The sequence below is a fragment of the Adiantum capillus-veneris genome, chromosome 13 (genome assembly GCF_014529385.1).
Source record: "Adiantum capillus-veneris isolate H3 chromosome 13, ASM1452938v2, whole genome shotgun sequence".
NCBI lineage: Eukaryota > Viridiplantae > Streptophyta > Polypodiopsida > Polypodiales > Pteridaceae > Adiantum > Adiantum capillus-veneris.
Window position 1 is genome coordinate 147,597,895 of NC_140943.1, and position 18,794 is coordinate 147,616,688.

Genomic DNA, 18,794 nt, shown 5'->3' on the forward strand with positions numbered 1-18,794 from the left:
TTTACAAGTTTAAACTTATCACATCTTGAACACTTTTTTACTATGTGTAAAGAATGTAAATAACTACCAGACTAAAAAAATTTGGGTACATAATGGAGATGAAATTGAGTGATTGGGGTGAAGAGAATGACAAGCGTGCAAAAGGACAAACAGATTTTTTGTTGATGCCATAGCACCATTGATCATCTTGTCACTCTTTGTGTTCTCATAGAAGAAATTCAATCGAAAGACAAGCGATTGTATTGTTGCTTTGTGGACTTCAAGAAAGCCTTTGATATGATTCCACATAAAAATTTGTGGAGAAGTGCTAAGTGAGTTTATGCTTGCGGTTTCATGAAGCTATGAGAAGGTGATGCGTCAACTACGTATGGGAAGAGGATTTTCAAAAAAAATGCAAGCACTATAGGGGTTAAACGAGGATGTCTGTTGTCACCGACACTCTTTGGTCTATGCATCGATCAATTGAAACGAATGGTACTTGACTTTATGCAAGAAGAAGGCATTAAAGAGGTCACTATTTGCAATGCGGTAATCATGCTTTTGTCGTATGTGGATGATGTAGTGCTTCTAGCACACACTTTAGAGGATGCACAAAAGCCTATGGTTGTCCTTGAGAACTTTTTGTTGCATAGTGGGCTAATTGTGAATGAATCCAAAACAAAGATTATGCTTGTGAAAACCAACCATAAGGAGAAGCCATGCATTATGTACAACAATGAGACACTTGAAGTTGTTGAGAGCTTTAAGTACCTTGGCCTTGAGATTCCGGCCAATCACAAGTGGCATGAATGTGCTATGCGTCCTTTGGAAGCCGAAAAGAGAGCATACTATGCATTTGAGAACATGTGTAATGCGAAAAACATCAAGTGTTGGGTTCTCAAGAAGTATCTTTTTGACACATTGGTGACACCGATTCTTTTTTATGGAGTTGAAGTGTGGGACATAAGCATCTCAAAGTCTACTTGGAAACAATTTGAGAATGTCCAAAAGCGTTTTCTCACAAACTTTCTTTAAGTTAAGACACAAACACCATATATGCTCCTACTTCTTGAGTAGGGATCTCTTCTATATGAGGTTATGAGCATGGAAAGGGTTGTGGAGTACATGATAAATATGCATCAAAACCCCTCACACCTACTTCCTACAATTGTATGGGAAGCAAGCAACAAAGTTCAAAAGATGCATAAAAGCAAGATCTTGAGCACAAGATGGATGCAAGACATAAAGAAGTGGTTTGGGAGATGGGATGCATTACTCTTGCTACATGATGCTTCAATAGACTCCCAAGTGAATGAATCTTTTCTACAACACCAATATATTACGGCTTGGGAGGAATCTGGTGGTCACGTTTCATACATTACACCACCTATATTGCCCACGACTACAGAACCATGTTCTTAGCTCCCACTCCCTTGGATGTGAGATAGGGGGTTGGGGCAATGGAGAAGAGTCAAATCAATTCTGCACATTATGCTAATAAAAAATATATATCTATCTCTCTTTATATCCCTCTCTCTCTCTCTCTCTCTCTCTCTCTCTCTCTATATATATATATATATATATATATATATATATATCTTCCTCTATCCCGTCCCCCTTTTTATCAACCTCTCTCTCTCTCTCTCTCTCTCTCTCTCTCTCTCTCTCTCTCACAGTCTAGCATGGCATTAAAAATGTGAAGACGAGACAAGAATTAGGAAACACTTTTGGCATGCTTATCGCTATGGAAGGAGCAAAATTAACAAACATTGAATGAAAATTATACATAAGTGAGGAGGAGGTTTTGCGCACCAGACAACTCAACAACATTATCATTATTGGAGAAGCGATGGAATCTATATGTAGACTGGTGTAGAGGGGGTCTATCTTCCAAACACTGAAGGAGGGGACCCATGAGCAAACCATCAGAAACAACATCAAATACTACCTCAAAATCTTGTCCGAGTGACTGGTTGTGGGTGTTGGCAAGAAGCTGAGTGCCTAGTTGTGTCCAAACGAACTAATACAATGGGAAAGAGCGACACTCCTCGATTTTGCTGGGTATGGCTGGGTAGCCCTTGTTGAAATTAGCCCGGACATTCACCAAGTCTATCGATAATTTCTCCTCTTTGAAAGGGGAATTCTTGTCATGACCCATGTGGCTTCATCTTGTTCATTGGATGGATTTTTACATGGGATTGTTTGCGTACATGAAGACATGCTCATGATCCACCACCTATACCAGGCCCTCCCTCAACACTAAAGGGCATGGAGCTTTAATGAGGGGCGAGCGGTGGGATCAACGGGTTGGAGAGAAACGCATGGATCTCGAGGCGAATGGAAGGTGGACAAAAATAGGTGCTCGTCTCGAAGGCACCCGGACTCAAACCCTCGCCATTGTCGAGAGCCCAATGCACTAACCGCTACGCCCGCGAAGTTTTTGTTGACATGTGGGCAAACCATGAAATGATAATAAACTTGGACAGGCCCCCTGCTTGTCCAAGTTTACTTTTTCGTGTCCTAGTTTACTCTGGCTCATCTTACGGCTGCACGCGTCTCGATCTCTGTGTCCTAGTTTCGCTGTCGTAGATCCCACCGCTTGGGCTTTATTAAATTTCTCGTGCCCTTTAGTGCTGAGGTAGGCCCTCCTTGCAAAAGTGAGATGCTAATAAGACCCCATTTCCACCAGTCGTATCTTCTTTTCCTCCAGCGACACCGCATGCAAGTTGTCCTCCAGATGGTCAATCAATGGCCTGGCAAAGCCCCACTAAGTAAGCCACGCTCATCACTTCAATACCTCCACTACCTATGCTGTCTTGGGGGTCGATATGAGCCTAAGAGAATTCACATCTTGGTTATGATGTTTTCATCAGGTTGGCCAAACATTCAAGCTCAAATGTGTAAGAAGCCATGGTTGTCGTACCCCCCTTCAGCCCATAATCTAGCTACAGTTAGGACCTCTCTCTCTCTCTCAAGCTGAGAGAGAGAGAGAGAGAGAGAGAGAGAGAGAGAGAGAGAGAGAGAGAGAGAGAGAGAGAACATCTAGATGAGGGTGGGTGGCTCATTGGCTGTGGTTGTTGCCACTATCTATTGTGCCCTCGGCAATTTGTAGTAAGGTGACTTCCTCACTGGCCCCTATGATGAGCAGCTCTGTTATGTTCTTTCTGTTGAAAGTTGCATTGCCATGTTGCCCTCCTCACACCCATCAACACCCATCCTACCCATAATACCTGTGTTCATCTCACACGTACATATCCTTACCTCCCTCTTCCTCAGATCCACTCCTGCGAGATTCTAAACGTTTGGGTCAAATCAATTTGCTTATCCTCTTTGAGGCACAAGCAACCATGGATTTCAGCGAAGGCTTGGATTGGGAGGCCCTTTGCTTAAGGATAACATCATCACCATGATGGTTCTTGAGAGGTATATTGTAAACCCTTTCTATTACAGTGGTACAATTTATGTGCATGTTGTGCTGGTTCATGATTGTTTGCACATGTCTATAATACTGTTTGTTTAATTCACAACATCCTGCTTGATAGTGTGCACATGTATATACTTCTTTGGACACAATTTGCACACAAGATAGTGAACACATCTATATGTAACCGCAGGGTATTGTGGCTGTTTTTGTGCACCTACACATGCACATGCTTGCACGCATGCAATGAACACACACACACACACACACACACACACACACACACACACACACACACACACACACACACACACACACACACAATTGTGAAGCTTTCTTCATGATATTTTTTTGAATGACACTTACAACCCCTTTTATGATGAGCATCATCTTGAACATCAGTGAGGTACCAAGCTACACTGTGTGAGTGAATTGTTGCTTTTGGAAAAGGCTACAATTGAAGAGGCTAGATCACTTTTACATTGGATGATAGAGGAATGGGATTTAGCAAGCTTGGGGTGTGTGGGTAAGGTTATTCATGAGAATGAGTTGTCTTTTTGTTAAGTTGAAGCTTGGTTGGGAGATGTCTAGTGGATTGTTGAAGGTGGAGTGCATGCTACAATGGTGGGTTCTTTGCATTCTGCTTCTGTAGCATTTTGTGAGCGGATTTTGTAGCAATATGACATCGCTCAATGGAAGATTAGGCTTGCAACTGTGGGAAGACCCTCATGTGGGTAGGATTGGCCAATGTGACAAAATCCCCGATGCCCAACAAGCTTGAAGGTGTCATTGTTGTTGGCGTAGCTACAATGAGTTCTTGTTCACATTTCTCTTACTTTTTTCTTGGAGTAGGGCATTGATAGAGTGATGGCCCAATTTTCTAATTGTCATTTACTTCAAACAAAACCCAACGGCCAAGTCGACTTTTTTCCTTTGATATTTTGTTTTGGGTGCAAAACTCACAATTGTGAGTGAATTATATTGATCATCTCAAAAAATTACAAGAACTTGCCATTCTCGTGCCGAGCCATGACACCATCCAGAGACCAAACTTACATCAGTTATCTGGGGAGCCACCCCTAACGACCTGCCCCCATGCCCTTGATACACCAGGTTCATTATCATGTTCTTCACTAATCTTCTGGTTTCATGATTTTCCCCTTACCTAAGCATTCCACTGATAACAAGGCACAAGTAACCCTAGACCAATCATCCGAGTTTTGCTTGCACTCGAGCGACCATATTAGCTCTTTGCTTTCTTGTATAATTTCTGTGAAGCTTGCCACCTCAGGAACTCCTTCGAACACACAGCAGTTCCTTGTTGCCATACATTATGTAAACAGCAAAACCTGATAATTTGAGTGCAGATGAGGATGGCAGGGCTACCCAAGTTCTTACCTCCAAGGAGTAAATCAGTCTTGAAAAAACCAATTTTCCATGTTCTTTGGACCCACTTGCAAGTTTTTCTTGTAAGGCCTCTGATAGCTGGGCATTCCATAAAAAGGTGGGTCAGATCCTCACTAGCCATCCTGCACCCCAGGCATCGATCTGTCCCTATTCCTCTCTCTTGAATCTTCACCCCCGTTGGAAGAGCACCCCTAATTAATTTCCATAGAAATGCCTTCATGTGATACGGAACCTTTCGCACCCATATGTTCTCCATTACTTGCTCCCACCTTCCCTCCGACCATTGTTTTTTCCATATCTTGTTAAGGGGGCTAGACCAATTCTTCTTTACCATCATTGTATGGTAAGTGCCTTTAGAGTAGGTTTCCATAAGAGGCTGCTTCCGGGCCATTTCTAGGCATTCCAGTCAAACTCCGAGTCACAGATTGGCATCAATGCATTGTCAAGCTCTTTCATCACTTTGTTGACTAGCAAAACCTCCAAGCTATTATGTTGAAATTGGGTTACCAGAAGTTCAGTGGTTTTCCAGCTCTTGCCGTTACTGTCCCAGAAGTGCCCCAATCCGTTCAGACCCTTATTATTTAGTTTCTTGGCTCCTTCTATCCAATAGGGATTTTGCGGCAGATCTACAACTTTGGAAGGCCAAGGGGACCAATGCAGAATGGAGTTCTTGAAGTATCTGGTTTCTTTCCCCCACTTTAGGACTCTCGCTGCTCTGTTGCATTTCCTTACCAAGTCCCCTGAGCTGCCCTCCAGACTTAGTGTAGCCCATGCCGGGGCTAAAAGTTTGTGATGAAACTCTACCCCTCTCCACTTTCCTCCTTTTGAACTAGGTTTAGCTGCTTCTAGCATATCTTTGATCGTGATAGCCCAAGCTTGGTCTTGTTTAGCCAAGGAGACTACAAATTTGGCACAACAAGCTTCTACATGGGCCACAGGGTTGAGAATTCCCAGGCCTCCTTGATTTATTGGCCGAGCGAGTGACTCCCAATAGGCCCATTGCCATGGCTTGGAGGACTTTGTGTTATTTTTCCATAAAAACCTTTTTACCGGTTTTAAGAACTCTTTCCAGTGACATTTAGCTATCTTGAGAAGCGGGCTAGTGAAGGCAATATACGGGAGCATAAAGGCATTAATCACTTTTATCCCACTTGGGAATGGGAGAAGAACATACTCCCACCTACTCATTTTTGTTCTGATTTTTTCAAGGACCGTCTAACATCTTTGTTTGTGAGTTACCTCCACCCCCAAGGGGTCCCCCAGATGTGTGAAAATAGTCCCTTTTGTAACAATCTCCCCCGACCAGTCGGAAGGGTCAAATGAGTCATTTTCAGACAGGGAGATCAGCCTTGACTTCTCTATATTGCACTGGGACCCCGAAGCTATAGAGAACATTTGTACAATCTTGAGAGCTTTCCTTACGACCTGGGGACGCGCCTTCAAGAAGAGGAGAGAATTGTCTGCAAACATTTTTGCAAGTAGTTGGTTGTTTCCTGGGAGAGCCAGGCCTTGCAACTCCCCACGCTCAGCACTAGCTTCGAGCGTTGTGATTAAAGGATGTGAACCTATGGCAAAAAGCAGGGGGGCCAGAGGGCATCCCTGCTTAGTAGACCTTTTGACCTCAAAAGAGTCCACCATTATATCGTTGAATAGGAGCTCTGACTGGCTACTAGCCCCTAGTGTCTGAATAAGACGACATAGGTGAGGCCCAAAGCCCAGAGCTTCCATGACTGCTTCTATATATGTCCATGTTATTCTATCATAAGCCTTATGCAGGTCAAGTTGCAGCAAAATGCACTCTTGCTTTGTGAAAGTTGCGTATTCAATAGCTACCATTGCTGCCAAGATGTTATCGTATATGGACCTTCCTTTGATGACCCCATGTTGATGGGGAGATATGATCTTGTTAAGTAAGGGGGCTAGTCTGAGGGCTGCTGCCTTGGCAAAAATCTTGTAGGCCACCGTCATCATCGTTATGGGACACCAATGTTTTAGTTGAGAACAACAAAACTGTTTGGGGATGGGTTTGATAAGCTCTCTCTTTACACTTATCTCCAACGACCCTTGGACAATGGCTTTGTTGGCCAAACTTGTGAAAGGGGCCTTCAAATCATCCCAAAATTCTCTAAAGAATTTTGTCATCATCCCATCCCATCCCAAGGGTTTGCAAAGCTAGTGAGCATTCATCATCGGAAAATGCCCCTTCCAGGATTTTAGCTTCTGACTGGGGAATCTTCTTCTTGACACTCTGAAGCAAGGTCCTTCTGGCTTCATCTACTTCCCGGGACTGAATTTCTGGTCGTCCAATGATTTGGCTAAGACAGTTCAACATCAGGTCGGCCATCTCATCTTGGTTATGAACTGCTATCCCTTTCTCATCATAGAGCGAGTGGACGTGACCCCGACTCTTCTTGATTTTCAAAGCCCTAAAAAAATGAGCTTGATTAGAGGCTTCTGGTTGTAAGGAAGTTTCCCTGGAGAGAATCCTTGCTTTCTGATATCTTCCAATTGCTTGTTAGCTAGGAAATCTTTGGCTTCAAGCCATTGCTTGTGCTCTTCCTCTGTAGCAAGCCCATTGGCTTTTGTGGAGGTAAGTCGTCGTACCTCACCTGTCAGATGAAGAAGGTGCGCATCCCTAGATTTTTTAAATCAGGGGTCCAAGGTTTTGATTGCTTTCTGAATACTTCGAGCAAATAGGTCCCACGCATTCTGCTTGTTGAGATCGACATATTTTCTGAGCTTACCCAGTGCTTTCTTGGTTAAATTCCTGAAAAGAGGATCTTTGAATAGGTGTGCCCTTGTAACTAGCAATTTTTTCCTACCTCCTGGGGTCTGGTCCTCCTCTTTATTCTTCTTAAGATGTATGTGTAGGGGTATGTGATCCGAAAGGATTTTTGTTGGGACTACCTTCATCTCTAGAATCCACGGTATCCAGTCAGCTTGGTGTGAGCAGTAACATTTGTCTAGCCTGGAGGTAGTGCGGGCATATTGGAGACTTGTGTAGGTGAAACCTGGCGTGCTGTTCCATGGGCCAACTTGCCATAAGTCGATCATCGCCCACTTTTCGCACAAACTTTTCCATTTAGTCCTTTCCAATCCGGCCAGCATACCAGAGGATCCTATTCTGTCCTTGCTCTTTTCCACCATATTGAAGTCGCCAACTAACAACCACTCTCCTTCTATAGGAGTATCTCTAAGTTGCATCCATAGTTTAGCTCTATCTTTTGCACTGCAAGGTCCGTACACATTCACAATGGTGAAGGGATGCCCTTCCCATCTGATTCTAATTCCCAAGATTCTGCCAGAGGGGTGGTTCAGAACCAGCTTCGGCTCCAATTCCCTGTCCACAATACTGAGGACACCACTGAAACCGTTACTTCCTTCTCCATAGAAAACAATTTCTTTCCTAGAGCCCCCTTCCTCTTGCTATGAGCATCCAAGTGATGTTCTTGGATGGCCCAGCAGTTGACTGCCTTTTCCTTTTTTATTTCCTCCCAGAAAAGGGTACTCTTCTTTTGGGTCTTCACTCCCTTTACATTCCAAGATTGTATAGTGAGAGACTCCATCATTAAAGAGGGCTCATTGGGAAAGAGGAACAAATTCTTCAGCATCCGAATCGTGCACACACTCCCTCTCCTTGGTCTCAAGAGAGTCCGAGGGTTTCAGGTGAGGGAATTTCTTTTCTTGCAATACTGCAAATGAATTGTGAAGTGGGATAGTGCACCCCCCTCCTTGCAAGGGGGTGGGGGATGAAGCAAATCCTTTCCCCTCTAGTGTTCTCACGACTTCGAGCACTTTGGAGTCTCTTGCCAGTGCCTTCACCCTTTTGGCTCTTTTCAGACCAGGGACTTGAACAGCTGTCACCGTTGTGACCGTCATGAATTTCAGGGGAGCAACGAGAGTAATGATTACCTTATCCTTGCATGAGCCTTCTGGGATTCATTGCATGGGAATCGATTTCTCCACAACCTTTTCCTGCATCTTTATATCCATTTTGTCGCATACCATAGCTTCTTTACCCTTCCCTACACTTGCCCCTTCGTTACTACCTCCTTGCTTCTCCAACCCTTCCATCGGGGTTTCCTTTTCACTGGGGACCTGTCTTGCCGGAGCTGCAGTACCATTAGCCTTCTTGGCGCAATCCTTGGCGAAGTGTCGAAAGGTGTTGCATTTAAAACATGCTCCAAAGTATGTCCCAAAGTTTAGCGGGATAGTAACAAGCCCAGCTCCAACATTGATTACCATGCTCTTAGGTGGCGTTTTAGAAACATCCCAGTCTATACAAACCCTATTTGATGTTCTGCCAAACCCTCTCTTGCTAGGAATAAATAGGGGGGTGCCCAGCTGACTGGCAAGCATCCTGAGGTTGTCCCAAAGCCAGCTAGGCAGACCCACAAACTCAACCCAGACAGGATTGAAGCCTTGAAGAGAATTAGCTGAGTCGAACATTGGCCCCCAAGGCACCGCACAAACCGTAGTCCTATTGTATTTGGGTTCAGTGGAAGAATCCCAAACAGGTTGGAGATGATTCAATGGCTTCAGGGCCCGCAAGCACTTTTTTCCTTTGATTTTTAATGGAAAGCATCTATATGATATAATGGTTGAGCAAGCAAGGCAATATATAAACAATTTACCAAAGTAATCGTCTTGGTTATTACCACTATTTTGTGTGTACATGTTGTAAGCCTACATGTGTACGTGATTTTGCATTGAATAAATTTTCGTGCCCCAAACTGTGCATCTTATTGAGTGCAATTAGAACATTAAAATGAAGTATTGTTTGTGTATTTTTACTGGGCATTGGATTTTAATGGAGAGAGAGAGAGAGAGAGAGAGAGAGAGAGAGAGAGAGAGAGAGAGAGAGAGAGAGAGAGAGAGAGAGGTTGGAGTCACAAGAGATAGGAGAAATAGAGTTAGGGAGAGGTAGTGGGACACCAAAGGGGAGTGAGAGAAAGGAGATAAAGGGAAGGGAGAGGGGGAGAGAGAGAGAGAGAGAGAGGGGGGGGGGGGGGGGGGAGAGAAAAAATCTCACTTCTAAGACTGTTTTTGGGGTGAGCTTTTTTTAAAGATTTGGACAATTGAGCAATATCTTAAAAAAGCTCAGTCCAAAGCTCGCTCCATTCTAATCCTCGCAATCACTAGATTTACTTTAACCAACTTACTTCTAAGTGTGAGTAAAACTCTACACGAAATGTATTAATAGTTTCTAATCACTACACCATTTCTACATATCACAATTCAAACTAGATTTTAAACTTTTTATTTTTCACTAAAATAACTGTATTTCTAATTAAAAGCTCAATGAATAAAAAGTTGAATTTTTTTTTGTTTTTGGGGGTTTAGCATTCACCTTTGGGGTGAATTCAAGGCAAAACTTTCAATGAAGATGCTCACAATGGTAAAAGGCTCGTAGATCATAGTAATATATAACAATTTAGTTCGAAAGAACTATATATTGATCGAATTACTAAAACATTTTATGAAACAATGATTTTATTGATGTGTCATCATATAATACGTCCGTTTAAGTGGCATTCTTGTAAAATACGTCTGATTAAATCGGATTTATACGTACCTCGTATAATGTACAATGCAACTTAGTTCATATTTACCCACACCATGATCCAAGGGTTTGGCCTTACTTTAGAGGGCAAAGCTTTGGATTAGTTCCAAACCTTGGATGTTCCAATCTTATATGACTTCTAATGATGATCAAAATTAGGAACAACCCCCAAATGCAAATTTTGAGTTTTGCATGAGATGCAAAAGGAGCCCATAAGGGATACAATAGACGACATTAATAGATACATAGCAACATGCAGAATCATAGAGAAACCGTCAAGGTCCAAGGGAGGGGGGCTGCAGATCCCAGCCATACATCTAGGATACATTAAATCAAGGAATGTCACAACCAATCATTGGATGTATGACAAGTCAGCAGGCAGAATGTCAGAGGACACACTGTTACTTGCAGATTTGTCAACTCACCAACATCAAATAATAAATAGACAGCTCAGCAAAGGGAATTTCACCAATGCTCGACACATCAGCAAACAAGAATATGAAGCTCTGCATGACACATCAGCAGAGGGAATTCAACAGAAAATTGACATCTCAGCAGAGCGAATATAACTGTAGCATGACACACAACTTAATAAGAGCTGCTTCACGCGCTAAACAAACAACAGTTTTACAAATTTAAAAGAAGAGGAGTTTCACCACACCTGTAGAATACACTGGCCACCACAGAGAATTACACAAATTCATAATCAACCAAAAGACACATTCATAATTTAACTTGCATATGTAATTTCAGCAGCTGCTATGGTCCATGTGTGTGCCAACTCAACTGCTATTTACACCATTTACACTAATCAAACGCTAGTTATTTTTAGAAGCACCTGGCAGCGTATTCTCCTTTCCCAAGTAAACATTCACAACACAATTATGCATATTACACGATGGAAACATCGAAACTCCAGGCGAACGAGGAACAATCCCAACAGCTCGAGCAGATTCTGGAGGAAGATCTTGCAGTAGCTTTTCGTCAAATGGTATATCATCCCCCAACTTGTAAGACCCAAAGCATATCCCATCTGAACTCTTTAACTTAGATTTCCCACTAGCAACTTTGTCAACAGAAGTAGACAAGTGACCACAAGAAATCTTCGACTTAGATTCACCACCAACATTGTTATCAACAGAACCAACTGACAAGAGACCTGCACTTAGATGGCAAACATCTTCACGTATATCCCTACTAGCACCTGCACACCAAAACAAGAGGAAAACAACTATGAACATAACAATATCAGTGTTCAAACCCAACTGTAATACAAAACAACACCCCACCTTCGACGTTTTGACAGAAGTTATTAAATTTTTCTTTCAAGACCTGTGGATAAGCTTTTAGCTTTCCTGAATCATCATATGGATGCGATAAAATGTCTTGAGCTGCAGCAATCCTGACCTCACTTGAAAGGTCATACTTCTCATATGAAGTTGCTCGCTTGTGGCCAGTTACTAACATTCCAACATCAGGAGGAACCTGTCCTAGGCTCATCCTAGTCATAGAGGTGCTACGCAGGCTCTTGTTTGAGAAATTACCACCGACCCCAGAACACTCACAAATGAACTTCACCAAACCACCAAGCACCTTCACTGAAACTCGATTTCTATTGTACCAAGTCTGCATACACAAGCAAAACAGCCAATCGTGAGTCAATTCAATACCATGTACTGCAAGAAGACTTACAAGACCTACCTGAGTTCGAGGACTACTAATCGACTGCAAAAACACATGCAATAGGTTCTTGTCACCCTCCACAATTGGAGGCATGTGACGCATCAAGTGATCGAAGGTATCCAACACATCACTATCACGAACTATAACTGGAGGTCGAAAGTGCTCTGGATGGTAATGCATCAGGTCTACTTTATAGTTTTTACTCAAGCGCTCAGAGAAGCTGCAAAGCAATAGAACATAAAACCTTATGAGCTAATAGAAAAAGTACACAAATTTTTTTAAAAAACTAAAACGCAGGAGTAGACTTTCACAAGAACCCACGCACAAAAGGGCCAAGCTCATCAGCACCCGTAGCAAACATAGCTCGTTCCAGCTTGTATAACTCCAACCCACCTCTCACACAAAAGTGTAACATGCAAAAAAAGGCAAACCTAGACTGACAACCACGGCTATGCTGAATACTGAAGTCGATGTCACGCAAGATCTCTTGTTCCAATGTGACGCCAAGAACTGATGATTTCTTTCGCTCTTTGCATACTCCACGAGCTACCGATCTTCGCATCGTTGAAATCACTGCATTCTGGGTCGATTTGAAAATTGGATTCTTTACTATATCAAAGGGAACTTCAGTTACACCCGTAAGTGCTACCCTCAATTCTTGCTCCTTCTTAATCATCCGGCCAAAACAACAAAGCATGCCCATCAGTGTGTCAGATGGAAACAATGATCCATTTTGCTTGCACACAACAACAAAGAACTGTGACAGCATGTCATTCAACTGACAGAGATCTAGCTTCTCAAGTGGAACCTGACATTCAAAGCCACAAATCTTTCTCCACTCGTCGAACTTCTTTCGAGCCCAATTATCCTTTTTCTTGGTGCTACTTTCCCCCAAACTGACTAGCTCTTCCTCTAACTGACCCCCAGTAACAAGAAAACCAGAATTTTTTCTACCACCTGCACGTAGAGAATGCCCCTTGTTGCCAATACTTCTCTGATCTGGAACACATGCACGCTGGCTGACATCACCTTCTATAAAGAAGTCAAAGAGCACCATAGAGGTAAGCTTTTCAAATAAAACCTACATAAGACTACACAACAACTATAGGTACAGTGTCAAGAAAGTCATAATATAAGTGGTAAACCCTATTCTAATATAATGGTGAGCTCTTGCGATTCCAAATTCCCCTGAAATCATTCCTCAAATCTGAGGACAACATAATTACAGGCGCAACAACCCCTAATTGCTAGCAACAGCAATGGAACGAAAAGCAGCTTATAATAGAAAGAAATAAACCTACAGAAAGAAAGCCAAATCAGTGGAAAACCTTACCTCCAGAAATTACATCCAAGCTTCCTACACAAAGGGGAGCAGATCCTGTTGCAGAAATTGGCGCAGAATCTCCTCCACAAAGGAGGTTAGAGCCTCCTCCACAAAGGGTGTCGGGAGCTCTTAAGTCTTGTGCAGAAGTCGCATCACAAGCTCTTGTAGAAAACACATCACAAGTTCCTGTGCAACCTGAATCTACATATCCATTTTCGCCAACATCAACTGGCAGTAGACAAAACGATGGCACTTCACCCTCTGCCATTTGACTGAGAGAGTTCGGCTCAGCCCTCGCCCACCCTTTCGTGCATGCCTTGCCCTCGAACTCTGCTTCCCGCTTCACTCGCACGTCTGGTTAGCTGAAGCCGACACTTTTCCAAAAGGCAAGCCTAAAATTAGTTCATATTTGGCCCCCCTCGCCCCGGACCATTGACGGCCGGGAAAGGACCTCTTGTGTCCTCTCCCCCTAATGCGTGCTCCCACGTGACTCCCGGCTAACGCCGATCGCCACGAGGTCGCACGTATTACGGGGAAAGGACACAAGAGGTCCTTTCCCTACACCATCCAAAGAAAAGCTCATCTCATGCTTCTTGGAAGGATTGAAGGATAAAACAATTTATATTTATTTATTTGAGAGTCAACCTCAAATAATTATGGAATTGGAGGGTGTATCTTAAAGAAACACATGCCAACTCAAAGTTATCAATTGCAACTTTAAGGCATGTGAATTTGTAGGCAATTGTAGACCAACAGTCAATCGAGGAGAATGAGGCAAAGGAACACGGGGCCAAGCTTCTACAAGAAATCCAAGACCTTAAAATTGCAATATGTGTAGAGGTAGCCATCTCACAAGTGTCTACCAAATAGGTGCTAATGTTGCCCCTACTTCAAGTGGTATGTTGTGGTGTAATATTTGTAGAAAAGTAGGTAATATTGATAAACAAAGTTGTTACTTTTGAGCAAGAGAAATGGATGATTATAGAAGACAAGCCACTCAAACTTGGGGAGAAGGCCTAGCAAGGGGAATGCCTCTCACTTAACTCTTACTTGAGGATCACGGTCTCCATTACTCAAGACTACGGCTGCTAGATATGTAGAGGTGATGGGTGACAAGAATTTGGGAAAACGGAAGGAATTAGTTCCAGTGATGCCATATTATGAAGGGGACTATTACTTCCCAAGGAATGATGCCAAGTCTAGTGCTTATCATGAGAATCCAAGTGAGGGGCCATATTTGATAATAATTATGAACCGTATGAGAGGAACACCACTACCCAAAACACCTCCAAATGGAAGTGCCCATTACAAACGTGGTGGGAGTTATTGAATAAGATATTTCCCTTGGGATAAAGACAATCCTTGACCAATGGTGAGAAACTACTATGCTAAATGTCATGTGAATCACCTAAGTAACAATTAATCTCACAGGCCTGAGGAGAAATCCCCTTAAGATCATATTTTAAATTTAATAACAATTTTACCTTCTTTAACTATAGTAAAAGAAGAGGAAATAGCATCTTTAATGGTGGTCACGCGGGCCCAAGCTACAAGACTCAATTAGACACTTCACAAGCACTTGTTTTCAGCTCAAATTTCCCAAAAAGGAAGAACTCAATGGGGATGGAAGTCTTGGGAAAAGATTATTCTTCTAGGGGACCCACCTCCCATGATAAAAGTGGAGAATTAAGCCTAGCTTGATGGTTCCACCATCTGGATGATGTCTCTCCTATGTTGGCAATATCTAAGCCAAGACAATGGAGACCCCAAATTACCTACTATCGATCTTCAGATTTTGCAAGCTTTCATTTTTTTATGCTTTGTAACCTTTTATGATAAATAAGCCCTTGTACCCATGCACAACTCGTCCGATCTCACTTGCCTCAACATAATACAACCGATATCCCCACCCTTGTAGCCAACATAGTCGACCCTATGTTCAGCCCGCGAACTTGATAAGCAAGTCACTCTCAAACCCGCCTACAAATTGCACAGCCTTGCATTGGGCATTCAAAAATTTCAAAGTCTAATTCTCAAAGTACACACGGCCAAAAGCTTCGACTCAAGGCACACAATTGAGCTTCAATTTTTTTTGAAACCTCTCAACTTCGCACATTCTCTCAAGTTTCAATCATTTTGAAAGCATTGCACGAACCTATTTTTCATTTGTACAAAAAACATTGCATACTTCTCGTTTCACTATGCATTTTATTTTCTCTTGCACTTAAGGCATGATAACAGAGCCTTGCCTTTCATTATGTCTACCGAAACTATCTACAAGAGATGTGAGACGACTAGACACTACCCTGTTATAACTCGAAGTAAGACCTTCCTCAAGAGAAACCTTCATGTTGCCATCATTTGCACGTTGTTATGTATGCTAAATATCTTTGTCAAGAAGAGAACCAAAGGTGAAGCTATCGTCGACAAAATATGCACAGGCTGCAGCGGTGGCATCAACAAACCATATCGGATGATGAAGACGACTAGGACCAAGGGAGGTGCTACTAAGAGTAGACACTGACAATTATAGATATGGTTATCCTTCATCGCTCATGTTTAAGGGGAGAAATCCATGAGTCTGTGTGACACCATGTCTGTTTGAGACCATGATTTAGTCTGTATGATTGCCATAGTCTGTGTGACTACCTCAGTCTGTGTGACTGCTTGCTTGTGTGGCATTGAGTCTCAACCCAGCTTGCTTTAGTATAGTCCATGCCTAAGGGGAGGATTGTTGAGATAGGCATGTCTTTCTTCAACGACTATGGGAAATACCTCTACATGTGCAACCCCTCTAAAGCTTGACAACCATGTGTAACAAAGACCTTGAATCCTATGCATGTGATGACACCTAGAAGGCTATGTGTTAGAAGGCTACATCCCTCACTATTCCTATATATGAGGCACTTTGTACATGAATTTCTAGTGGAATAATTCTACATCCTTTTATTATGAATGGCTCTCTTGTTTATCCACCGTAGACCTACAGAAGCAACCCTTAGGGGTTTAAAGTGTTGTGGGAGTGGCCTCTTATGTTTTGGAGGCTTTAATTTAATTAAAGCCTTTTGGATTGGAAGAATTAATGTTGACAGTGAGCAGACATTGGTAGTGGGTGAGCAAAAAGCAGGGTTGAAAACAAAGCGAGGGCCCCGGGTGTTGATGGCCTGCAACACAGAGCAAAAAACAGTTGTCTAGTGGATTGTGAGGCCAATAGAGTGCCATTTGTAGTGATGTCATCATGCGACCTCACTAGGTCCAGTGCCCTACCTTGGGCTACCCCTCTTACAGCCTTGGTGCTTTCCACGGCTTTGCTTCCATCCACCTTCAGGAGACATCAAATACAACAATGTTGCAGATGACTTGAAACCCAAGCCCAAACAATTTGATGACGAGAATAGTAGTAAGGGGATACTTGCCAAATTACGAGCCGATGAAAGGTGATGGTGGCCGTCTGTAAGGCAAGGCGAGCATGACAACAAGCTGCAAAACTGGGTAGCGAGGGCAAATTGATGTGAAACAATAAGATTTAGATTACCATGAATGGCACACTAATCCACCCACCTTAACTCTACAAGTGGTATCAAAGTTTGAGAGAGAGAGAGAGAATTGCACAATAGAGTATATACAAAATAAAGTTGATTATTGCATACAAAAGAGATAACAAAGAGCTGTTTATATGTTAGCTTGTCACGTGCGCCTTGCCTGTTGCACATGTCACACACACACACACACACAAGTTATTTGCTAACACACAGGTTACACATACACACAAGTTATTTTCTTACACACACCTTTTGTCTTCATAATGACACACATGCTCCACATGATTAAGGGGTTTTTTTATGGGTGTGAGATGTGACAAAATCCACAACTCTAACAAGACATACCTCTAAGAGAAGGATACTTAAAAGAGAAAGAAAATAGACTTTTGTTGTGAATGTGTTGATTCCCTTTTTATAAGACCACCTTTGCTACTCTAGTGCTCTTCATGTGAATCTTTCACTAGTTGATTTGGCCAACTATACATTTGCCCATTTACCAAACCCCTCTAATTTTTACATTGAAAAATTAGGTTCTACTATTACTAACCCTTCTCGTGTTCACTCACATGATATCATACACATTTTGAAAAGTGATTTCCTTGGGTTGGTATCTTTCAAGATATTACACCTCTCATAAACACATTCACATTTTTAGTCCAAAGTATTGCTAAGCTAGTAGTGTTCTTGTAATAATGGACTTTTTAGCTAAGGAGACAACATCACAAAACAAACTTAGACATAAATTGGGGCATATTTTCTTACCAAGTCATGCCTTTTGGACTGATGAATCCTCTAGAAACATGTAAGAGGCTCATGTGTCACACTTTTAAGAAATACCTTTGAAATATTTCATGGTGTTCACTCTAAAAGGCAAAAAGACCACATAATGCACTTCATCGTTGTAAAGTTCCTACCTTTTTTTTTTTGTTGTTGTAGAACTCACAATGGTGAGTGTAATCTTGCTAAACTCACAATGGTGAGGCTAATATATTACACTCACAATGGTGAGTGTAATATATTAGCTTAACCAAAAAATTACAAAGTTTTTATCATGATTGATCCGATCCATGATGTGTCCTAATACCCCTAGATACATAGACTGATAGTAGAGCCACCCCTTGGCACTTTGAAAAGGACATCTACATGAGCAAGGACCCAAACATCTATCTAGAGAATAAAGTTCCTCTTCCTTTGTCAAAATAAAGATAAGACTCTTTTGGTAAAATCAAGTGTGCAATTATTGTCCATAATTGTTAATTTATTTTGATTCTCCATGATGTTATTAGCCTCATTCAACCTTTCTACGCCTTTTTCCCCCCTATGTATAGAGTTATGCGCTTAAATGTGCATTTCGTAGTGTGCTTTTCATTTTTAGTTACGAGTTAGCTTCCTCATCAATTTGGAAGCGAGCATGAAAAATTTATAGATGGTGGCAGATGCTAATGTTTCAAGCAATAACGGACAATGTTTGCCACAATCAAAACTTCCATCGCTCATTCGTATTCTAGGAGTACACGCTATGAGTCCTTGGTGGTTGCAATTTTTTAAAAAGGAACATCATATCATCTTCTGGGATTTTCCATGCTTTGCTTTCAATATGTGTGTCTCCTACTACCTACTACTTGCTTCGTTCAAAAAAAATATAATCACCTCTAGGTTTCCCACTCGTCCCCAAAATAAATTAAAGTATCTTACACCATAGAGCAGGCCCAAGCCAAGACAAAATGTAGAATCTCAAATTATTGAACCGTCCACCAAAACCCCCAGCCAATTAGGTGGTAATCTCCTCTAGAAATGGAGATCTTGCCGCCAGAGAGAAGCTGGACCACCCATCACCACATTAGGCTAAGAGGGCAGCCCAGCCCACCATTAGGA

The 18,794-nt window shown here is 42.2% G+C and overlaps 1 protein-coding gene and 1 pseudogene across 1 annotated transcript; both read right to left on the bottom strand.

The window, feature by feature from the left end:
• Nucleotides 1-1,759: 1,759 nt before the first annotated feature.
• On the bottom strand, nt 1,760-5,579 carry LOC147445048 (phenylalanine ammonia-lyase-like; annotated as a pseudogene).
• Nucleotides 5,580-11,073: 5,494 nt separating this feature from the next.
• Nucleotides 11,074-13,645, bottom strand: LOC147445049 (uncharacterized). The gene is made up of 5 exons (XM_086527997.1): nt 13,387-13,645; nt 12,485-13,085; nt 12,072-12,273; nt 11,660-11,996; nt 11,074-11,574 (listed from the first exon to the last, which is right to left on the bottom strand). The coding sequence occupies exons 1-5, from the start codon at nt 13,643-13,645 to the stop codon at nt 11,189-11,191; spliced, it is 1,785 nt and encodes a 594-aa protein (XP_086384123.1). The 3' UTR covers nt 11,074-11,188.
• Nucleotides 13,646-18,794: the final 5,149 nt, after the last annotated feature.

Coding starts and splice junctions, on each gene's coding strand:
- LOC147445049 (XM_086527997.1), bottom strand. CDS start 13,645: ATGGCAGAGGGTGAAGTGCCATCGTTTTGTCTACTGCCAGTTGATGTT. Junction 12,274..12,484: donor AGCCGTGGTTGTCAGTCTAG/GTTTGCCTTTTT, acceptor ATTGCTTTGCAG/CTTCTCTGAGCGCTTGAGTA. Junction 11,575..11,659: donor CTTCTGTCAAAACGTCGAAG/GTGGGGTGTTGT, acceptor TTTGGTGTGCAG/GTGCTAGTAGGGATATACGT.